The sequence below is a fragment of the Phacochoerus africanus genome, chromosome 2, assembly GCF_016906955.1.
Source record: "Phacochoerus africanus isolate WHEZ1 chromosome 2, ROS_Pafr_v1, whole genome shotgun sequence".
Classification (NCBI taxonomy): domain Eukaryota; kingdom Metazoa; phylum Chordata; class Mammalia; order Artiodactyla; family Suidae; genus Phacochoerus; species Phacochoerus africanus.
The window spans coordinates 21,003,342-21,027,402 of NC_062545.1; the positions used below are offsets into that span (position 1 = coordinate 21,003,342).

Sequence of the window (24,061 nt, forward strand, 5' to 3'; positions counted from 1 at the left end):
CTTAATTCCTTCTCTTCCACTGCCATAATCTACCATCTCTTAAATTACCCTTTCTCCAGATGCTTATTCGAGGGTCAGTCAAAAATCTCAGAATAGATGAAGAGGAGTAAAACAGTTCTTGATGAAATTTTGAGACATTTTAAGAATATATTTATTTAAAAGAGTTCCACAGATGTTCAGAAAAACAGGCAAGACTCCAACTGCCAATTTTCAAGAATGTGATCCCAGCCCAGGCCACTCTCCTGGGAGATAATAGGTACGGGGTAGGTGGGTAGGTAGGTAGAGAGATGGATGGATGGATAGACAGAGAGAGAGAAAATAATCCCCTTACCCATCCCCCCTCCCCCCAGACCTTAATAGAAAGGCTTCACCTGCCAGGTGTTGGAGGCAGAAAGCAATCTCCTTCTCTAGCCCTCTGCCCCATCAAGTCTCTCTCCTACCTAAAGCTTTCCAACTTCCCCTCTTCTCAATCCCAACTGCCAAGCCCTAGTTCAGGCCAACGACATCCCTTACCCTTCAACTGTGACTGTTTTACAGCAGTCCTCCAGGCTTCTAGCCTTGCCCCATCCACCACCCCAACCCAAGTCATCTAATCTCCTGAAGAGGATAGGTGGGGGAATGTCTGGGAGTTTCCTGGTGGCTTAGCAGTTAAGGATTCAGCATTATCGCTGCTGCGGCTCAGGTTCAATCTCTGGTCCCCCTCAAAAAAGTAAATCAGATCAGATCAGCCCATAGCTTAAAACCTCTCAGAGGCAGCCAAACCTCCTAAAACAAGGAGTGGGAGAGAGGAGGGCATCTCCAGTTGCCAGAGAAAAACAAACCATAATATGTAATCAAATGTTTGAATTGGGATTTGTGGGGTGTGTGTGTGTGTGTGTGTGTGTGTGTGTGTGTGTGTGTGTTGGAGGAGTAGTTTAGGAAGTACTTAGAAATTGGGAAAAAATTGTAATGCTGATGTTTGAAAAAAATACAAAATATTTCAAACCTGCAAACAGGCAACAGTGACACGCACAGGGTACATCCTTGTCAGGGATGCGTGGTGTGCTTCGAGGAAGGCAATGCGCAGGTTCCTTCCTCCAGCATCTCAGCGTGCTGGCAGCTGAGGGCTCACAGCTGAGGGCTGCTCATTGCTCCAGGAATGGCTGGGCTGAAGGTAGCTGGCTCAGCCAAACCTTCACCTTACCTCCTTCCCAGGGTCAGCCTAAAGCCAATATGGGGCTCAAGACAAGGGTCCCAAGACTCGACACCATGGTCTCACTTGGGGAAGTCTCTGCAGGACTATCCCTGCTCCAGAGCTCCCTATGGGATCAGATGGCGCCCCTGTTGTCACTGAACTGCAGTTCAGCCTTTGCCCGAAAATTCTTCCCTCATTTCTTTTAGGAATTGTTCTCAAGGACATACAAAACTCTGTCTCACATTCTCTTTCCCTGCAAGCGGACCTAAGGCAATCAACACTCAGCTTTACAAATTAGCATTATTGCTTCTTTGCGTCAGATATTATTTCTATTTTCATTGAGAAATAATAGACATAATTGAACACCCTCCTCTCCCATTATCGCTAGAGAAAACCACAATTCTTAATTCAGTGTTCATAATTTCCATGAACATCTCTGTATTTTTGTGTGTACTTATGAATACATAAACATCACATAATAATTTTTCGGGATATTTAGACTTTATATATGGTACCATTCACTACATTCTGCAGCTTAAATGTTGTTTATACTCAAAATTATTTTTTAAGTTTTATCAATGCTGGAGCTCCTGCTGTGACCTAGCGAGATCAGGGGTATCTTGGGAGCACCGGGACGTAGGTTAGATCCCCAGCCCGGCATAGTGGGTCAAGGACCCAGCATTGCCACAGCTGTGGCTTAGGTCACAACTGAGGATCAAATCTGACCCCTGGCCCAAGAGCCCCATATGCCACGGGGCAATCAAAAATTAAAAAAAGATTTATCAATGCTGATATATAGCTCTTTAACATGTGCTCTAAAGCAAATATGTTAATATAGTAATAGCTGATATAATTCAAATGAGGGCACACATATATCTGGCATATCATTTTCTGTACATTTATTTATATTAACTACTTCATTATTTTTTTAAATAATACTAGATCTTAAATTTTTAAAAATCCTTTCGTAGTTACTCATACAATCCAAACTCACCATGGCTCGCAAGACTCTTCCTGGCTGGAGTTCCCGTCGTGATGCAGTGGTTAACGAATCCAACTAGGAACCATGAGGTTGAGGGTTTGATCCCTGCCCTTGCTCAGTGGGTTAACGATCCGGCGTTGCCATGAGCTGTGGTGTAGGTTGCAGATGCGGCTCGGATCCTGCGTTGCTGTGGCTCTGGCGCAGGCTGGCAGCTGCAGCTCCAATTGGACCCCTAGCCTGGGAGCCTCCATATGCCGCGGGAGCGGCCCAAGAGATGGCAAAAAGACAAAAAAAAAGACTCTTCGTGGTATTTGCTTATTTTTACGTCTCACATCCCACTTCAGCCTCACTGAGTGATTCGCAGTTCTCACCTCCAAACCTCTGCTATACCATCGATTCCCTCAATCCTAACAGCCCTCCTCACCTCCACCTCCCCAGTCTTTCTCTCACTTGTTTTCATCCTTCTGATCTTAGTTTAGATTTCCATTCTCCCAAGACACCTTTTCTGAGGCCCCAGGACACTGGCTACCCTTTCCAGGAGCTCATATAGCATCCTTTGCTATTTCACCTTTTAAAACTGTAACTGCCTTTCATGGCTCAGTGGTTAACAAATCTGACTAGGACCCATGAGGTTTCGGGTTCGATCCCTGGCCTTGCTCAGTGGGTTAAGGATCCAGCATTGCTGTGAGCTGTGGTGTAGATTGCAGACGTGGCTCGGATCCCGAGTTGCTGTGGCTATGGTGTAGGCCAGCAGCTGTAGCTCCAATTAGACCCCTTGCCCGGGAATCACCATATGCCGCGGGTGCAGCCCTAGAAAAGACAAAATGACAAAGCCAAAAAAAAAACTGTAACTGCCTTTCAATATGCTTACTTAAGAGCTTGTGCAAACTCCCTCTTTATGAAAGATAACTGACCACTGGAACTGTGTCTTAGTCACTCTATGCCAACCCAAGTGCTTGCCATATAGTAGGAGCAAGGCAACAACATGCTATTCAAAATGTCTATTTTATAGATTGGATGGATGGATAGATGGATGGATATATAGACAGAGACAGACAAGTCCGTTCCCAACAATCTCCATAACATAAAATAAAGCTGACTCGGGAGTTCCCGTCATCCTGGTGAAGTGGTTAACGAATCCGACTAGGAACCAGGGGGTTTCGGGTTCAGATCCCTGGCCTTGCTCAGTGGGTTAAGGATCCAGCATTGCCATGAGCTGTGGTGTAGGTCGCAGATGCGGCTCAGATTCCAGGTTGCTGTGGCTGTGGTGTAGGCAGGTGGCTACAGCTCAGATTTGACCCCTTGCCTGGGAACCTCCATATGCCGAGGAGCGGCCCAAGAAAACGGCAAAAAGAAAAAAAAATAAAATAAATAAAGCTGACTCTTACAGCCAAATTCACAGCCCAGAGAGGCACTTAAACTGGCCAAGGCACAAAACCTTAGGCACTACAATGCACAATCTGACAATTCAGCATTTTTAAATGAATCTTCTGTTTTTTTCTTCAAGGTTTTCTCTTAAAGGTCAAGGGAATCATCGTTCTGAAATACCAGCTTCTATGCTAGAATTTAAAGTTAGCCCACTGAGTATTAGGATTTGAAAGATGGAACTTAAAAGAAAAATAATATAACAATAACCTCTGCTTTCTTCCATTCCTCAAACCTCCACAGCAGAGCATCCTATTAAGGAAAGCATCTGTTACCTGAATAATTATGATTTCTGAGCACCCCAGCTTTATTGACTGAACTCCAGTGACCTTTCCACCACTTAATTATTCCCTAAATGAAAGGTATTTCTCAACATCTGTTCTTAATTTATTTTTAATTTGCGTTTACTCTATCCTGCCTGTTGAAGCTGAAATGAGTAATATGGGATGACATTACCTTCACATGAAACATCCTATTCTTCAACTACAGTTCCTCTGAAATAGTTTTCCAAGCGTCTTCACACCTAGATTTTCTTTTAGCTCTCCAAGACTATTATCTTCCCTTTAAAATGAGATTCATATTATCTTTCTTCACCACATTTTCAAAGAACTTTTACATTGTACTAAATAAATAGGAATAAACTTGTTCTTTTTTCTCATTTTAATTAACCTACTATTTTTCTGAGGCGTGACCTTTCTTTTAGAATACAGCTATAGAAAAAATTACAAATGCTATTGAAACAACTCCATCCAAAGTTACCTACATAAACTGACCAAGAGAGAATACTTCAGAAAAACAGCAATAGTGAACATAACTAAAAGTTACTTCTAAAATGTAGAAATTCATCAAGTTAAGAATATTAACTCTGGAGGAAGAGCTAATATTGAAAATGCTGGTGCTCCCACGGTGGCATAATGGGAGCAGCTGTGTCTTGGGAGCACTAGGACACAGGTTCAATCCCTGGTCCGCCACAGTGGGTTAAGGATCCAGGGTTGCCACAGCAGCATCGTAGGTCACAACTGCAGCTCACATCTGATTGCTGGCCCAAGAACTCCATATGCCCAAGGGCGATCAAAAAAAGTAGAAAAAAAAAAAAGAAAATGCTATGACATAATTTTTTAAATTATGCATCTGTTTGAAAAATGTATATATGAATTACAATTTAAAAAGCTATATATCTGCTTGAAAAATATAAAACAAATCCCATGAAGAGACGTTTATGCTGTGGCTTTCTACATGTTGGTAACCATCTTTCAAACCTTTTCCCCACTCCTTCTCTACCATACCACTGTGGTCCAAGCCCACACCATCTTTAACCTCAATTATTTTCAAAACTCTTAAGGCTCCCTTCCTCCCTTCAACTCTGCTCCCTTTTAAATGTATCTTTCACACTATCAACTGAGTTATCGTTCTGAAAAATAATGCTGCGCCTGTCATTAACTCACTTAAACTCCTACAGTGGTTTCCTACAGGGAAAAGATCGAACCCCTTGGCCTGCTTCAAAAGAGCTTTCAAAAGCTGGTCCCAGCCTCTCCCATCATCCACAAGCAACACCCCAGCCACACTCACCTACCATCCGCAGACTCAAAATGCACTGCTCCTTGCCATCAACTTGGAATGCCCTACTTTCACTGTCTGCTCGGGTACCTTCTAAGCACCCTTCAAGGTACACCTCAACTTCCTTCCCCTCCGGGCTTTCTCTTCCCAGCCCTACCCTCACCCCCTACAAGGCAAGACTATCCTTCCTGCTCCCACGTTCCCACAGTCCTGTGCGCACTGCTCCGGCTTCTGTGCAGGGAGGTCTCTTTCCGCCTCTCCTGCCAACCAGCCAGTGAGCACACAAGGAAGAGACACAAGACTTGCTCACTTCTGGGCCCATCATCTAGCAACACAGACTGAACCGCAACCATTTGCTGAGTAAAGAAGGCATCTCTATAAGCAAGTGTGACTTCTTAAACCGTGAAAGTGCCCGGTAAGCCTTTACTGAGCACTTACTGTGTTTGGAGACCAAGCCAAAGGCTGGCTGCCAGAGTCAATTAGGAAAGCATGTACCCATCTGCAAGCAAAAAGGGCCAAAAATAGCCATGAAGAGTGAATGAGAGGGAAGGAGATTGATTCTGGCTCTGTGATCGATTTTAGAATAGAATGCTCTGTGGCATTTATGCTGATATTTGAAAGGCGGAGGTTTCAAAACTAAGAGACGGGGAGGGAAGAATAATCAAGCACCGAAAACAAAGTGCAAGCTGCATCGCAAAGGCAGAAAAAGGACCGTGGGCATCCTCACAGAGCACCACTGGCCCCCCTCACAGGGTGCTCTGCTGGAGGGGTGGGAGAGGGCAGGGCTGCTCCAAAGATGGGTGGGCATCAGACGTCCCTACATGTTTCATGTAAACATGCGTGCAGGAGTTCCCTTGCGGCACAGGAGGATACAGATTCAGGGGCACTGCAGCAGCTGCTATGGTGTGGGTTCAACGCCTGGGCAGGGGAACGTCCACGTGCTGCTGGCAAGGCCAAAAAATAAAAATAAATAAACATACATGCAAATAAGTTCCTCTCTCAGAGCAATCTGCCTTGATGCCAGGTCCCCAGGATAAGATCTGTGCTACACCAAACGCTCTAAGAGGACAGCCTGAGACAGAGAGAAAGCTGTTATGTATATTCTTCAAACACTCTGTCTTCTCATCTCTAACCTGTTCCATCTCTTGAAAAAGCACGTGTAATTTAAAATAATTCACGTCACTCTGTGATTTTTTTTCGACAGACATGGTATTACAATGGGATTTAACATATGATTAAGGGTCTGTTATATTGTAGAACTGGCCACTGATACCACAATAGAAAGTGAGGCAGAAGACGAACCCAAGTAGTCCGTGTAGGAACATGGGCTTTGATGCATTCTTCGATATGGCTATTGATTAACATTTGGGGTTTAAGGGCTCCAGAGAGTAATTCCCCACAGGTCTTGTTTTATTATAGGAAGTGTGCCTTCCCCACAGGTGTTGTTTACTATAGGAAATGTGTCTACCCCCACAAGGATCTTAATTTCCAACCCACTCCTCAACTGATAAAAAAGGAGTGAGAGGAATGGTGACTCAGTCTAAGGCAAGAGAAGGACAAAGAAATCATAAAACTTATGGGACATTTCCACCCCCAAAACCCTTCTGGGCAAGGACTGGTATAGGTCACTGGGCAAGGCCAATGGGAAAAAACCACATTTTCTGGACCCCAGCTTGGTACCCTCCCCCAACTTTAAGGGATAAAAACCCCTATAGGACAATGGGTGGGGGCTCCTCTCTCCCTCCCATTTTGCCCTGGGAGCTAATTGCTTTCCTGTAACAAAGACTTTGCTTGCTTGCTGCCTGTGTGTTCACAGAGTTCATTCTTCAACTGCCGTGAACAAGAACCGGGATTCCGGGAACATCTTTCCAGCATCAAAAGCACAAAAATTCTTTTACATTCTGCAGTAAAACATTTTCTAAACACCTATGAAGGGACTACATAGGGTACAAAGTAAACGGGAGCATACATGGAGTTTTTTTGTTTTTTTTGGTTTTTTTTTAGGGCCATACTCACGTCATATGGAGGTTCCCAGGCTAGGGGTCGAATCGAAGCTATAGCCGCCAGCCTGCACCACAGCCACAGCAACACAGGATCTGAGCCACGCCTGCGACCTACACCACAGCTCAGGGCAACACTGGATCCTTAACCCATTGAGTGAGGCCAGGGACCGAACTCCCAACTGCATGGTTCCTAGTCTGATTTGTTTCCGATGCACCACCACTGGAACGCCCATACATGAAGTTTTATCTCAAAACCCACAAAATGTGGCTTTGGGGTAAGGCCAGGAGCCTCCAACACCAAATAAAACTCAGATTCACCCTCCCACCTCTGAGTCATACTTGCATTTTAAATTTTAAAAGACAGTATTTTGCAAATCATATACCTGATAAGGGATCATGTTGGTTGACAACCTTGAGAGTTCCCTGAGTGAAATCTAAAACTTGAGGGCATTATACAGAGTGAAATAAGTCACACAGAGAAAGACGAATACCTATGAGCTCACTTACATGTGGAATCTTTAAAAAAAAAAAAAAAAAAAGGCCCAAAGACACAGAGAACTGATTGATGGTTGCCACAGGCAAGGGGTGGGGGAAGGCATAATGAGTGGGGGGAGGGGTTGTCAAAAGGAACAAACTTCCATAAATAAATCCTGGGGCTATAAAATACAGGATGGTGACTTTAGTTAATAACACTCTATTGCATACTTAAATGTTGCTAAGAGTATAGACTTTAAAAGTTCTCATCACAAGAAAACAAAATGCAGTAACTATGGTGATGGATATTAACTATACTCTGTGGTGATCATTTCACAGTATACGCAAATACTGAATCATGTTGTACACTTACAACTCATAAAATATGTCAATTACACCTCAATTTAAAATGACAATATAATTTTAAAACTGGCAATAGAACAATCCACTTTGAGAAGTGGATTGTTTACAACTTAGAACCAAATTTTGTTTTTAAGTCCATTTGTTTGGGGTAGATTTTACTGGTTTTATTTTGGGGTCTGTTTATTTCAAATAAATAAAATTTCCTAAGTAGTTCATTAAAATTTACCCACACGTTGGTCAAAAGGTACAAACTTCCAGTTATGGGAAAAATTAGTACTAGGGATGTAATGTATAACATGAAAAATGCAATTAACACTGCCCCTTCTTATATATGAACGTTGTTGAGAGTAAATTCTGAGTTCCCATAACAGAAAAAAATTTTTTCTAATTTTGATTCTAGGGGTTCCTGTCGTGGCACAGCGGAAATGAATCTGACTAGGAACCATGAGGTTGCGGGTTCGATCCCTGGTCTCCCTCAGTGGGTTAAGGATTTCGGCATTGCTGTGTAGGTCGCAGACACGGCTCGGATCTGGCATTGCTGTGGCTGTGGTGTAGGCTGGCCGCTATAGCTCTGATTAGACCCCTAACCTGGGAATCTCCATATGCATCAGGTGCAGCCCTAAAAAGCCAAAAAAAAAAAACTAATTTGATTCTATATGAGATGATGGATATTCCCTAAACTCATTGTGATAATCATTTCATGCTAAATGTAAGTCAAATAATTATACTTTATGTATATGTTATACACTGTAAACTTACACAGTGATATATGTCAATTATATCTCAATAAAACTGGAAGAAAAAAACTTACCCACACTTGCACTCGGCCCAAAAGTCTCTGTTCAAAAAGAAATCATCATCCCACTGAGGCCTTACTAGGTGTTCTCTCTGTAAACCTCAATCTTTTTGTTTGTTTTTTGTTTTGTATATTTGTTTAGGTTTGCACCCACGGCATATGAAGTTCCCAGGCTAGGGGTTGAATCAGAGCTGCAGCTGCCAGCCTGCGCCACAGCAATGCTGGATCCTTAACCCACTGAGCAAGGCCAAGGATTGAACCTAAGTCCTCATGGATACTAGTCAGGTTCATTACCACTGAGCCATAACTGGAACTTCTGTAAGCCTCAGTCTTACAACTGCCTCTGAAACAGATCTCATTAAATTCTGAGATCTCAAATTCCACACAATGACCTAAGCAGAAGCAATTAAGTACCTCAAACCACCCTGAAGGTTGTTTAATCAATGCAGAAATGCAGATCCCTTTCTGTGTCTTCAAAAAGGTTAAAGATTAGCGCTCAAAGACTTTACTGCAAATAACTCAAGGACTCTAAGAGACTGGGAGTGTGATGTTTGGTTAGGTTTGATTTAATGAATATAAGAACATCCCATGACCTCCAGGTTATACTTATAAATCCTTATGGAACTTGTTTTATGGCCCATAAGTCACTTACCTCCTAATTCATCATGAACATAAAAAAAAATTATTCATTTTTAAAATCCACTCATTTTAAAGTTACTTTATATCAAAAAGGAAGTAGTGTTATATTAACTATAAGTACTATATTTCACTTATTTAAAATTACAAAAACAAGGAGGCAAGTTAATTTGTAACACTTTAACCTTAAAGAAGATAAGAAAACTATAGCATATCTTAGAAATCATCCCATTATCAATACAGAAAGAATTTGTGATTTTTGATTGCAAATCATTCCATTGTATGAAAAAAAAATACAACTAAAGAAAAAAGAAAGAAAACTAACATTGAAGATGGACATGAGGATTTTGCCTCACCACAAGTCAAAAAAAATCTGCCTTGGAAATTTTTCTTAGAAAACATAGACAGTCTTAATGATGAATTGTTCAGAAGACTCCATTAAAGAATCCAGGATTCCAACTTTAAGCTTGCAGCAGGAAGAGGTTAAATGCACCAAGTTGAAGACCAATGTATTCCATGAAGAAATAATTCGGGGCTGAATATTTTGGTAGGATCTTCTGGTTCAACAGCCCGCAAGAAGAAATGCACCAAGGTTCATCACTTTCCTGACTCACTTTCCCGTTTTTACCTCTGCTCGGCACAATCAAAACCCCGCAGATACAAGGCAAGAGAAAAAGTATCCAATACCAAGAAATCCATTGCCTCTTCACATTATTTAAAGTGTTTTTAAGCAGAAATAATCTTCAACATTTGACTATAGCACTCCTTTGAAATGCATAGACCACTTTCACCTTAGTTCCAAGAGTCTTAAACTTGCCTCCTCTGTCCATAAATCAATAGCACTAAACAGAATAACCTGCCAAGCTTGTTAAAACTCCAGATGCTGAGACCTCATCCCACGTGACTGAACTGGAATCCCAAAGGGTGGTTCTGACATGCAACCTGAGTTAGGAACTCAATAGGGCTGAGCCCCAAACCCGACTTTCGAATTAAAAGTATATGTATATCTATGAAATTACCAAACTAATGTTCAGTAAAATGCCTCACACATAGCCAATGAGGAGTTAGAAAACCAAGCAGTTAGTATTAACCTCAAAATGCTATTTTCCACCCCAAGTCTTACATAAATGTCCTCACCCAAATCTTAAACATGGCATGGAAAAAATGTGCAACTACTAAAATGGTGAAATTAGAGACGAAGTTCTAAACAAAGAATACACTTTGAAGCATGGTATTTATTTCCAAGTCGTGCCGCTTTAAAGACACAAAGCCATATTTCTTTATTGGATTTCTCTGCTACATCAGAAATGTCATAATGTACTTTTTTTCTGTTCTTTGGTGGGGGGGAAGTTATGTAATTAAATGCTAAGATTACTGAACTGGACAGAAATGGTAATTTATTTTATTTTTTGTCTTTTTGGGCTGTACCCGAGGCATATGGAGGTTCCCAGGCTAGGAGTCTAATCAGAGCTGTAGCCGCCAGCCTACACCACAGCCACAGCAATGCTGGATCCTTAAGCCACTGAGCAAGGCCAGGGATCAAACCCAAAACCTCACGGTTCTTAGTCAGATTCATTTCTGCTGTGCCACGACGGGAACTCCCAAGAAATGGTAATTATTAACTGACCAAAAAAAAAAAAAAATCCACTTGAAAATACTCACCTATGAACCATTATTCTCCAGTCACAGACAAAACTGGTTTGTTTTTTGTTTTTGAGAAAATTGAGTTCTCAAAACTGATGCGAGGTTGTACCACCCCAAACCTTAATCTTGGCTGCCAAACACAAACAATTCCCCTTGTTAACTAGGCTTGGAAAACAAGCTTGGGACAGAGAAGCTCCACAGAATACAAACAAACCTCAGGTGTTTGGCTGTTCAAAGGCAGCAATGCCAAGGCCGGAGAGTCCTGGGAAGCTGGAACTACCTGCCTCCCACACCTGACATGTGTAAATCCAGGGCAGAGCAAGGAAAAGTGAAAGAACTGGATCCCACGTAGATTCAGTCCACAGCCATCATTTCAAGAGTAAATATACATGAAAAACTACCACTGACTCATGTTACAAATACTGAACTGACTGTATTTATTATTAAACAGTTAAGGCATCACAAAAAAATTAAAATAGTAATATAGTAAATATATTTGCCTCCACACACACAACTTTGGGGGGGGGGGGAAATCTCACCAGTACATCTGAAACCACTTGAGTAACCTTCCACAATAAAATTTTAACTAATATTTACAACCACTCCAACGATCCTGCATGTTCCCTTGTTCCCAGAATATCCTGGCTCAAAATAAGATTCAATAAAATTGAGTTTTCCATTCTGTCTATATCATTAAAATGCTTCCACTGCTTAAAACATTCTCTGCAATTCATGTTTTTCCGTGGAGAGGGGTTCACCTACCAGGCTTTCACAACCTTACTAACTGGTCGTGAGAATCACAAGCAGACAGAAGACTTTTCCATGATGGCACAACTTCAGCATAATGAGGTACCAACACAGAGAATATTTTTATGCGCATTACAAGAACAGCTGCTGTCCTCTGCCGGAGTTGAATTTCCATCAGGGTCACTGTCCCTCACCACAAATCCCCAGGGTTCATGGAAAAAAAACCAAACCTGCTCAAAGACTCCCTTCAAAGCACAGGTATTTCAGCCAAGGAAAGCTCCAGAAAAAATAAAAGAAGGAGAAGAATTATTTTTCACAGTCCTTTAAATTAACTCTTTAGGAAAATCCCCTCATAGAAATTTCTTTAAGTGAAAGAGAAAGAAGTAGACCAATGGGAAAAACCATATAACTTCTATCTTTCCTAAAGAAAGGCCTCTAAAAGATAAATAAATAGGGTAACCCTCCTCAGATTTTCATAAAACTGCATCTTGATAAGCAAATTTACTCTACTGCAAACAGCATCTTTTTACAAGGTTTGCTAACAATGTAACCAGGTATAATATCCCATATTAACTAATTTGTTTTATTTTTATTTCACTGGCCTCTCTTTTCTTCCCTCCCCCTCCCTCCACCCCTACCAACTTTTTCAATGCCACAGATACCCATCTGGGCATCAGACCAGGACTTAAATGGTGCCAGATCGCAGTGAATCTGAAATCCACTACCTTTTTTCACCGGCCAGTTAAAAGCCCGGAGCAGCAGGCAAAGGAAAGAGAAAAGGGAATTCACGTCAGAAACAGATTATCAATTTCTCCACCCTGCACCCAGAGGACTGCGTGTCCTCTGGTATTTTCCCCTTTGCTAACTCTTAATAGAGAATGACAGAGACCAGAGCCAATAACAGAGATGAGGGCCGGGAGCAGCGGGTTGCGTCTCCTATGCGTCCACCCTCCCTTAGCAGGGCTGTGATGCCAGCTCTGCCTTAAAGCCCAGGAGCTCAACCTTGTAACTACAAAGGCAGAGGCAGAGGTTGTACAAATAGTATTAATATTCTGCAAGATTTGGAAGGGATAGGTTTAGACACAAGTGAAAAAGAACCATCCTGCAGCAACAGAGTATTAATTAGGAGACGAGGCACTGTACAGAGGTCAAATGCAGAGTTTCTGCAGTCAGAGCACCTTGAATTCTCATCCCAGCTCTGGAACTTTCTAGCTCTGTAGCCTTTTCCATCGAATAGACATTCACTGTTCACCTACTATGAGTTAAGACTCTGGGCTTGGTAGCAGGCATGTACTGGTCCCTGCTCTCATGGAATTAATTTTTAGCAGGGAGGACATCAACAAACACACACAACAAAGTTCTACAGAAATTTAAATACAGTGATGTAGTCAAGAGTGCCTGGGAGAGCTCCTTTCTAAAGATAGCAGGGAAGTCCTCTCAGAGGTGACACTGAAGCCTAGATCTAAATGATAAGAAGGAGCCCATCAGATGAAAACAAGGGAAGAGGGATGTGCAAAGGCCCTGAGGTAGGCATGATCGGGCCTTTGGAGAAGTTGAATAACAGCCAGTGTGGCAAATTATCTCTGTGTGGCTCATGTCTGCCAGCTGTAAAACAGTGGCTGTGGGGATTAAATTCTGAGCACCATATCCACAGCCTGTGTATGTTCAATAAGTGTAAGTTGATCCAATTATCATCATTAATTGTGAGATCCAGTGATTGGAGGTATGAGATCCAGTCATTAGAGGCCTGGCCTCTAAGTTTCCCTCAACAATTGGGTCCCAGGATTACAGGAGAAGAGGTAAAGAAAGAAACGATGAAATTATTACACTCAGTTTTGCTACCTAAAGGTTTTTATTTATTTATTTATTTATTTATTGTCTTTTTGCCATTTCTTGGGCCCCAGGCTAGGGGTCCAATCAGAGCTGTAGCTGCTGGCCTACGCCAGAGCCCCAGCAACTCGGGATCCGAGCCGCTGCTGTGGCCTACACCACAGCTCACGGCAACGCCGGATCCTTAACCCACTGAGCAAGGGCAGGGACAGAACCCCCAACCTCATGGTTCCTAGTCAGATTCGTTAACCACTGCACCACGACGGGAACTCCTACCTAAAGGTTTTTAAATAACACTTTGAATCATACAACCATGTGGAGTTTACCAATTCATTCAACAAATGGCCCTTTGCCATCTGAGAGTCTGTGATTCAAATCCCCAAATAGCCAAAATCCCCACTGGAGCTAGTCTTAAGGTCTTAAGCCCTGAGGGGACTCTGAGCAAAAACTTACCACAACAGCACTAAGGACAGAAAAGGCTGACTTACTCTACGTTACTAGCATTAAGATGTGTTAGCTACTGACAGAATAAAACAGCAATGAGAATAGTCCTTGATTGTACATGTATCTCAAATCATTTTATTATTTCATGTTTAAAGTGTTTCAAGCAGAAGTTTACGCATCACAGACTCCACTGACAACATACTTCACTTTTTAAAAAAGTCCTATTTTTGGCCTACTCTCAAAATATTTACTAAATTATTAAGCTTTCTAAAGCCCAGTAATTCAGGCTGACAAAGATGCACTCATTGATGATAGATGAAACTGACCTGCGTGCCTTTAAGTTAAGGAAAGATCAGCGTTTATCCAACCTCAAGCTCTGAATCTTTTTTGGGTTTTTTTTGGCCGCACTGTCAGCATGTGGAAATTCCCAGGCAGACTGAACCCATGCCACAGCAGTTATCAGAGCCACTGCAGTGACAACAGGATCCTTAATCTGCTGAGCCACACGGGAACTCCTCAAGTTCTTTTCTAAAACACACTCAAGACCAAGGCAAAGTTACTACAACCACAAAGAAATGTATCACCTTTATATTCATTTAACTATTTCATCACCTATTCTCCATATTTCAGATTTCTGTTCAGATGGTAAAAATGACTTTAAAAAATTATTAAACCTCACACACTGCAAAGAGCAAATTAATACCGAATGAAGACAATACAAGCAATCCTAATACGTTAACATAAAATGTGCAAATATTTTTTATGATGCCAGGCTTATAGACTGTCCACACTCAAGGATTTGGGGAGGAGGGAGAAGAATCTTCACAACCCAAGAGATACGTTTATCAGTATAATCACAACATCAGTTCTTTCCCACCCTAGTCTCTGCCCCCTTCTCCACAGCCAGTCTCCCAAAAGGAAGACATGTAGAGGAACAGATTAGAATCAAAATTCTCCTATACAGAAATACTCCTTTAAAAAAAAAATGAAAAAGAAACAAATCAAGGGAAAAGCATGTCCAAGGAGGACCTTTAAAAATATACATTATATGCAGATGATTCCTTCGACTTAATCTGAACTGAAGATCCCTTTTCAGTACGTAAATTTTAGAGTACCATAAGAACTGACCATGAGTACCTTAAAAGAATCAGAAAAGTACCTTCCAGAAAGCAAAACTAGAACTAATAGGCCCATTCAAATCCAAATTTATCTACTGCCTTTTGCAACATAATCCAGCCAAAAGAATGTGATTCAGATCTCATTCAGCTAACTTTTCAATGTGTTTTGAAGTAAGTACCATCCAAAAAAAAAAGAAGAAGAAGAAAGTAATAGTCATCGCTTTGGGATTGAGACACTCGAAGCAATTGGAGACGCTTTAAAAATATGAAAAATAATAAGGCTCATTGAGAAGCTTTAGAAAGTATGTATGAACAAAAAGAGGAAAATAATAATCCCCAATTGCTGAGATGACAGTAGTAACATTTTAGTTAATAACATTCTGCTGAACTTTTTTCAAAAAAATAGTCTTCACATAAATGACTTGATATTGCACATAATTTTTAATATCAAGAACATATTTCTATGCTTATATATATACATGCTCATAACATCTTTCCAAATATGTACTCCTCCACTTTATGAATATACCTAATTTAATTAGCTCCACTGAGATTCTATATGATCTCACCAAAGGACCAAAGTGGGTTAACCACTATTTCCTAATGCTATTTGCCTATGACGTTCTTTTTTGAATTAAACATTAGAATTTATGCTCCTTTCAAAATATGTTGGGAAATATGACTAACCAATCCTCAATACTGAATTTTTATGGTGTTTCCAATTTCTGTCAATAATAAAAATGATCAACCTTTTGCTTGTATATTTCAGAGTGTTCCCCAGGGTAAAGACTCCAAAAATAGCATTACTGGCCCAGTTGGTATACATCTGTTAAAAATATGTAATAATTTCTGCTCAACTATCTCCCAAAAGTGTTTGAGAATAGTTAGCCTTTTTATTTATTTATTTTATTTTTTAATTTTTTGTCTTTTGCCATTTCTAGGGCCGCTCCCTCGGCATATGCAGGTTCCCAGGCTACGGGTCAAACTGGAGCTGTAGCTGCTGGCCTACACCACAGCTCATGGCAACGCCGGATCCTTAACCCATTGATCAAGGCCAGGGATTGAACCTGTGTCCTCACGGATACTAGTCAGATTCGTTTCCACTGAGCCACGAAGGGAACTCCTAAATGGTCATTTTTAATTTAAAGAATAGTTTGAAAGTTATATGTACTCCTCATATATACCCAGTATTTTTAAACTTAGATAATTACTTTTTTATGGACATGGCTAAAGTACATAGTTATAAATATCAAAGGTCTTACTATAATGGAGGTTGACTCAGAAAACTATTTAAGAACATAACTCCTCGCAATTTACCGAACATAACAAGCATGGATTCATTAAATTGTCTAACTTTCATTTTTCTCCTTGTTAACCTTTATACATTTCTGGATATACATTCTGTACCCTTAAGAAGATATTAATAAACCCTTACATTGACATAGTATTTTATACTACTAAAGCTTTTTTTTTTTTTTCCTTGTCTTTTTAGGGCTGCATCTGCAGCATATGGAAGTTCCAAGGCTAGGTACTGAATGGGAGCTGTAGCTGCCCACCAATACCACAGCCATGGCAACGCCAGATCTGAGCCACATTTGCAGTCTACACTGCAGCTCACAGAAACACCAGATCCTTAACCACTGATCAAGGCCAGGGATTGAACTTTCGTCCTTACGGATACCAGTCAAGTTCATTACTGCTGAGCCACAACGGGAACTCCCTCCCTATACTACTGAAGTATTTAAATCAAAAATAATTTTAGGAGAATAAAACATTCTCAGAGCATACTTTAAAATAGGATGTTACTCGTTTCCCCCTCCCCCAAATCCCACAAAAGATCCTTCAAGCTACACATTTGGAGCCATGGCTATAATAACCAAAATCTTTACCATTTGACCCAATATCAGTATCATGGAAAATGTGTGTACTTCTATTCATTTAAAGCTTGTTTTCAGGGCATATTTCTGCAGATTCATACAATAAGAAATAAATTCCTAACATAATATAAAGATGGCTCACACAGCAAAAACAGGCTTTAGGTTCCTTTTTTGGTTTTAAAGTGACACTGGATGTAAGTTTATACCCCAAAGTAACTCGCAAAGTTACTTAAGTATAGTGTTCACACCCAGGGGTGGAGTTCTGTGTAATTTTCAAACCTCAGAAAGGTCCTGCCTGCTTAAAAATATCTGTCTTTAGAGTCTATCTTAGAATCGTATTTGAAGCTTTTTAAAAACACCGAAATTTTGGAGTTCCTGTTGTGGTGGTGCAGAAAAGAATCCAATTAGTATCCATGAGGATGCGTGTTCGATCCTTGGCCTCACTCAGTGGGTTGGGAATCCGGGGTTGCCATGAAATGTGGTGCAGGTCACAGATGCAAGAATTGCTGTGGCTGTGGCACAGGCCAGCAGCTGTAGCTCCAATATGACCCCTAGCCTGGGAACCTCCATATGCTGCAGGCGTGCCCGTTAAAAGCAAAAAAAAAAAAAAAAATTTTTATTCAATAGGTCTGGAGTGGAGCCACTGAATCTGTATTTAAAAAACAAACAAACAGAAATAAAAACAAACAAACCAAAAAACCTCCCCCAGTTGATTCACTGATACAGCCAGAGTAAAAAGCACTGGGTTATGTAAAAAAGATGGGGGGCGAGGGAGTGGTACCCTTAGGTCCCCCATTTAAACGTCTTAGTCTAGTTTATTAGATTACCTAGTGAACACTGTACCTTAAGAAGGTTCATAAGAAGTCTCAAAAACAGAAGCAGGTAGGAGCACACCCGTTGGCCTAGTACTGGCCAGCAAATAGGACGGAGGAGAGGAAGAGCTATCCTACCAGAAACCACAGCACTTCCTACCTTAAGCATTATTTTTTAAGCTGCATTTTTGGGCTCAAGGGGCATCCCGTAACTCAACAGCATTCAACTACAGGTGGCAATTTTACCAAGCAACGCCAGTCAACATACCATGAGCCCAAGCTGGGGTGAGGAATTAAGATAGTATAAAACAGAGATTTTGGAGTTCCCGTCATGGCTCAGTGGTTAACGAATCCGACTAGGAACCATGAGGTTGCGGGTTCGATCCCTGGCCTTGCTCAGTGGGTTGAGGATCCAGCGTTGCCGTGAGCTATGGTGTAGGTTGCAGACGTGGCTTGGATCCTGTGTTGCTGTGGCTCTCGCGTAGGCCGGCAGCTGCAGCTCGGATTGGACCCCTAGCCTGGGAACTTCCACATGCCACAAAGTGCAGCCCTGGAAAAAGACAAAAAAATAAAAAGTAAAAATAATACTAATAAATAAAACAGAGATTTTATATTACCGTTTACAATGTAATAGTCATTTGTCAGAATTATGTTTCTCCGAAGAAGTTTATTTCCCAAGAACAGTAAAAAACAAGCCAAAAAACCCTTAAGTAATTCATACATAAAAAATTTCTTAGGCTTCCATCACTTACCGGATCTGGACTTAATGATGTCACTGAACTCATTCTGCCCATCGTCAGCCCTGGCCTCATGTTCTCCATACTTTGCCATCTTAGCTGAGTTTCAGTATAATCCAAAGACTTTTTACAAGGTCCTCTTTTGAAGACTTTCAGTTTCCTGTAATGAGCAACATCAATACCTAAGGAGCAAAGGAAAAGTACTGACTTGAAAAAATATACATATGACCATAATATATATGTTGACATACATGTAACATAATACTTAGTATATATTTATGTATATGACTATAATATATGTACCTTATATATATAGTTACATATAGTTATCATTCATGTACCTTATATATATAGTTATATATAGTTATCATTCATACAGCAAATATTTATGCAGTGCCTACTATGTATAAAGCACTGACGTAGGCAATGGAAATAAAACGACCAAAAAGAGACACGGCCTCTACTATTTTGAAATGCATGGACACTAAGCAATTAAATATGTAATGAATTATTTCATTATAACTGTGTCGATTTGTTACAAATAGACAAAGGAGAAGCACAGAGTAATATGAGTATACAGCAGAGGAATCTGACCTGCCCTGGGCAATCAGAGAAGGCTTTCTTGAAGAAGTGACATTTAAGCCAAGCCTTCAAGGATAAGATGAATTTAATTAGCCAAAAAAGAGAGTTGGGAAGAGAAATAGGTAAGAGCCTCCCCCGTGAAGTGGCAGGAAGAATCAAGGAGCAGTCAAGATTCTGAGCAGAGGCCAGCGCTTTTAGAGAGAAGGCAGCCAAGAGGAGAGAGATCTGTTGAACTTGGTGACGTAGGAAGTCAGGAAGGACCAGGGACAAGGTTTGGGAAACTATGTCAAGGCTTCTGAACTTTCTTTAAAGAACAGGGATTTTAAGCTGGCAAGTAACATGATTATGGCCTAAATAAGGAAAGATGGAAAGAAGTGGGTGACCATATGGGATATGAGATATTAAATAAGGTCAATAAAATTTGGGGAACTGATTGGATATGAGAGGTTCAGGATATGGAGGTGCAAAATGACTGCCCGGTTTTATTTATTTATTTATTTTGGCTGCGCCCACGGCAGATGAAACTTCCCAGGCCAGGGATCGAACCCGTTCCACAGCAATGACCTGAGCTGCTGCAGTGACAATGCTAGATACTTAACCCATTGCACCACAAGAGAACTCCCATAACTGCCCAATTCTGGCCTGGGCAGTTGAGTCACTCACTGAGCTGGGGAACACTGGAGGATGTGCCTCTAAGGGAGGAAACAGCGTGATTTGGATTTAGTGAGTTTGAGATGCCTCTGAGATACACAAGTGGAGATACCAAAAAAATCTGATCTCAGGAATGGTCTAGATTACATAGAAATTTGTTATATCCATTGACAGAGATTTTACTCTGAAAATACATCACATGAATTCTGCTGAGAATAACAGATACCACTCAGAGTAACTTTAACCTTTAGTCATCAATTAGTTGAGTCATCTTTAGAATTCAAAGAACTGAGGATTCTACCCCGCAGTACCACCTTTTCCTTAAGAATGTCAATTATTAGAGTACTGCATTGCCTGAGTACTTTCTATAACACAACTCTCCATCGACCTGAGCAGAATCAGAATTCAGATTTAAGTTCGGCAACTTGGTCATATGCCAATAGCCCCTTAAGAGCAAACACCAGTTAAATAAATAAAGCATTTAAGTGGGAATGTAACCGTCAACTCATCCAAATATTAATTCACGGATTATTCAGAGCAAGAGTTTACTGCTAGCTAGGAACAGACAATTTGAGGACACACAATATGGCATCATTATTTTGTAATATATTTCATTGTACATATTTATGTAAATTTTGAAGTTTTTATATACTATAATGTTTATGACATATAACATTCAAGGAAACACCATATTAATATATATATAATACATACTTTTTTGCTTACCAGTTAGGAAAAGGGTGTGTTCTAATAATAAAGAGGTCAAAATTACCTTAGGAAAAAAGTTTTAAGTGTTAAGAGTGTTTGAGGCAGAAGAAAACTGGGGTAGACTGCTTAAGCTTTAGGAGTAATTTCCTCTCCAGTAGGGAGGAATATGTGGATTGGATCACCAGCCTGCCAGATTTTGTGAGAATGTAAAACACATTTTTTGTTTTTTATATTGTCCACTACTGTTATACTTTATAGATTGCTATATAATTAAATTCTTTTTAGGGGGTACATACCTGTAAAAGATTTGCTGAATTCTAAGGTGTATTTTATTAAACCCAAGAATCAAAAACTTTGTTCAGAAGAATGCACATAAAACTGTATGATGGAAAATCAGGTTTGCCCAGCAAAAAATTCTCTTTACTCCAAAGCAACTATTTCCTTTGAAAGACATTTCTAGCGCCCTCCTTCATAACTGGTCTTAGCCCAGAGTCTTCACATTAACGATTTCCAAAGACTTTTCCCAATTCAGAAAAGAGAAAAGTAAATCGTCACAAAGAACTTTAACTTGCATATTAGCATTCCTTCATCATAATATTTTGCCACTCCTTAAGATAATATCTCAAATCTTCTCTTCTTGAGAACCAGAATCCTTTAAACATGGCAAAAATGTTGCAATGATATAGCAGAAAGGAAAGCAGAAGACAAATCCGAAGACAAGGAAAAAATGGAAAGGCAGGAGAATCCCAGATGACCATTTCAACAATGACAGTCACCAACTGCCACTTGTTGCCACTCATGGGCAGGGGTTTCCAAGTCTAGTAACATACGCAGTAATTCACTGGTGGTTGTCAGGAGAGGATCAAAGTTTCACCACTAACAATGTGCCTCCGTGGGACCCTCCCCTTCCACATCTCTAGTGGGGAAGCAAAGCCATCTTCCACACCAAGCTAGGTGAGAAACTGAACAAGTGAATGGGATGTTGCTTTACAAGCTTTAAGCCCTTTACAATTGTAATTTATTGTTACCTCTGCTCTAGGTTCTGTTGCCGCATCATCATGTTCTGCCAAGTTTAGGCAGCTTTTCACCCTGAAACCAAGGCCCTCACTCTATATTCACCAACTCTTTCTTGCTATCACGTGGACCACGAGTGTGTGGCAATAAACCTGGGTTGAAAGTCTGGGCCTTAGAGGCAAAACTCATGTTTTAATTTTTAAATTACAAAGTGTCAGGACACAAATACGTTTAACGACGTGCAGTTTTGATGGAAATATGTTGTAGGTCCTTGGGCAGAAACTATTCCTTCACTTACACTAGGAACCAAAGCCTAAGAATGCTAGAGATAGTGAAAAGAGAAGCCTGGGAGGGCAGAGTTTGCCGCTCCGCCTGAAACTTGGTAAAAGACACCGCCCAGTGCCAAGAACTGCCATTCATTCTCGGAAGCGCTCCAAGGGAAGATTAATATTATTGTGATTAATGCTGTTTACAGGGGCAATCAATTTTAGGTAAACACCTGGAGGAGAGGTAAAACGCTGTCTCATCGCTTCCAGAAAAGCGAACCCCGGGGGCGGGGAATGACTCCGCGGAAACCAGGGCCCTCGCCAGCCGGGTTCCCTGCAAGCCGAAGCACCCAGGAGCTTCGCATTCCTGCAGCTCTCGCCTGACCCGCGGCGCTCTCGGCAGGCTGCGTCCCCCGGGCCCACGAGCAACCAGCCCGCAGGGGTCCACCCGATTTCCTGAGGCCCCTCCAAGTTACAAAGGAATGGATGCGGCTGCTACTCGGGGTCCCAGAGGCCGCGAGCTCCCGCCCGAACCCCGGGAATCGGGGCCTCCCCGAACTCGGTTCACGCCGGCCAGGGCAACTGACCCTCCCAGAGCGGAGTTGCCTGGAGAACCGACCCGCGAGGCCCTGGTGAACCAGGTGACCTGGAGGGTGGTAAAGAGGAGGCTCTCTTCGGGGCATCCCAGAGAGCCGGGCAGTTAGACCAGGTTAGACCCGATCTGCCCAGTTCGGTGTAAAACAAAATGCGGGTCCCCCAGCTCTTGGAAGTCGGGCACGTTTTCTCCTCCCCTTGAAACAACCCAGGAACGAGTTCCTGTCGTAATCTGGGGCTTGGTTGGGGGGGGGGGGGGATTCACTTTTAACACTTCTAAAACTTGCACAGCCTATATAACATTGGTGTTGGTTTTTAAATGGTTCTGGGGTAACCAGAGCCTCGGACCCGAAGCCACACAGGGCCATTGATTACCTTACCAGTTGCAGCAAGAGATGCCACGGATCCTGAAAACCCGAAGAGGCGACCGCGGAGGACTACGCACCGACAGAGCGCCCCTCGTCCCCCTCTCCAAAGCCCCACCCTCGGGAGCAGCAACGGCCCGGAGGCCAAGCACGTTTCCTGCCAGGCCGATGGCTGGGAACCTCTCCCCACCCTGTCCTTGCGGACACCTCTGGGGCCCCGCCTTCCCGGGGCTGGGGTGTGTGTGACAGGCCCTCCTAGGAAGCCACGTCCCCTCTTGGAGATCACTGGCCCAGCGCACTGGAAAGCGCGACCCTCTCACTCCCGCCAGGAGGAAGGCTGGGGGAGTCAAGAGGCAGCCCAGAACCAGTCGGAGGAGTTTGGGTCGTTTGCTACTACACGGATTCCGAGGACTTCCTTGCCCGAGCTCTCTCCACGTTTCTGGCATTCTCTGTCTCGCCACGGGGAGCTGAACTGAGGTTCCAAGGAAAGTGCACGCCAAAGTTGGTTACTTCTTCAGCCTAGAAAAGGAGCTCGGGACTCTGATCCTGGGCCGAGGAACCGCAGAATAGTCCATCTTCCTCGCAGCCTATGCCCCATTTCCCTAGGGCTGTGGTCATATTAACCGGCCCCAGGCTCAATAATGCATGGGCTTACCTGCTCCCGGGACCCGCGGGCCCGCCTCGCCTGCCAGCCGCCGCCGCCGCCTTCACGTCCGGAGCTAGCCGAGGGCTCCTCTGCTGGGCTTGGGGCGTAGTAATCGCGGGGGTGTGTACAAGCGGGAGCTTTTGTGGTTCGAAGTTTTTTTAAAAGGAAATGTGGAAAACCAGACAAGATCCGAAGGGGGGAAAAAATTTTTTTTTGACACCCGCCTGAAAACGCCCCTAACTTGTGCAATCTTCCTGCCCCGTAGTTCCGCCAAAAACAAAAACAAAACAGTCGGAGTGCAAACCTGGAACGGGAGCGCAGGCACCAAATTTGCCAAACACTAGAGTTTTCCGTCTGCAGAAATGACCCAAAAGAAAGGGGGGCACAGTTCCCCGTGATTCCCCAATCGGCTTCGGGAGCTGGAGGCTCCTCCTCGCCCCTCGGCGGGAGAAAGCCCGCGGCAGGCGGCGGCTGCCCGCTCCCCTCCTCCGAGGAAAGGCGACTCCACAACTTTGTGCGCGAGCCGCTCGCTCCTCCAGCTCCTCCTCCTTCTCCCCCCGCCGCGGGCCTGCCCCTTTGTTGGAGCGCGGAGAGGAGCGCAGGAGGCGGAGGAGGG

The 24,061-nt window shown here is 42.5% G+C and overlaps 1 protein-coding gene across 1 annotated transcript in view; it reads right to left on the reverse strand.

The window, feature by feature from the left end:
- The window catches only part of UTRN (utrophin), a 537,684-nt gene extending 518,883 nt beyond the window's left edge, over positions 1-18,801 (reverse strand). Inside the window, exon 1 of the mRNA XM_047770002.1 lies at positions 18,635-18,801. Coding sequence (XP_047625958.1) covers positions 18,635-18,713 — 79 coding nt within the window. The 5' untranslated portion in view covers positions 18,714-18,801. The remainder of the gene's footprint in view (positions 1-18,634) is intronic.
- Positions 18,802-24,061: the final 5,260 nt, after the last annotated feature.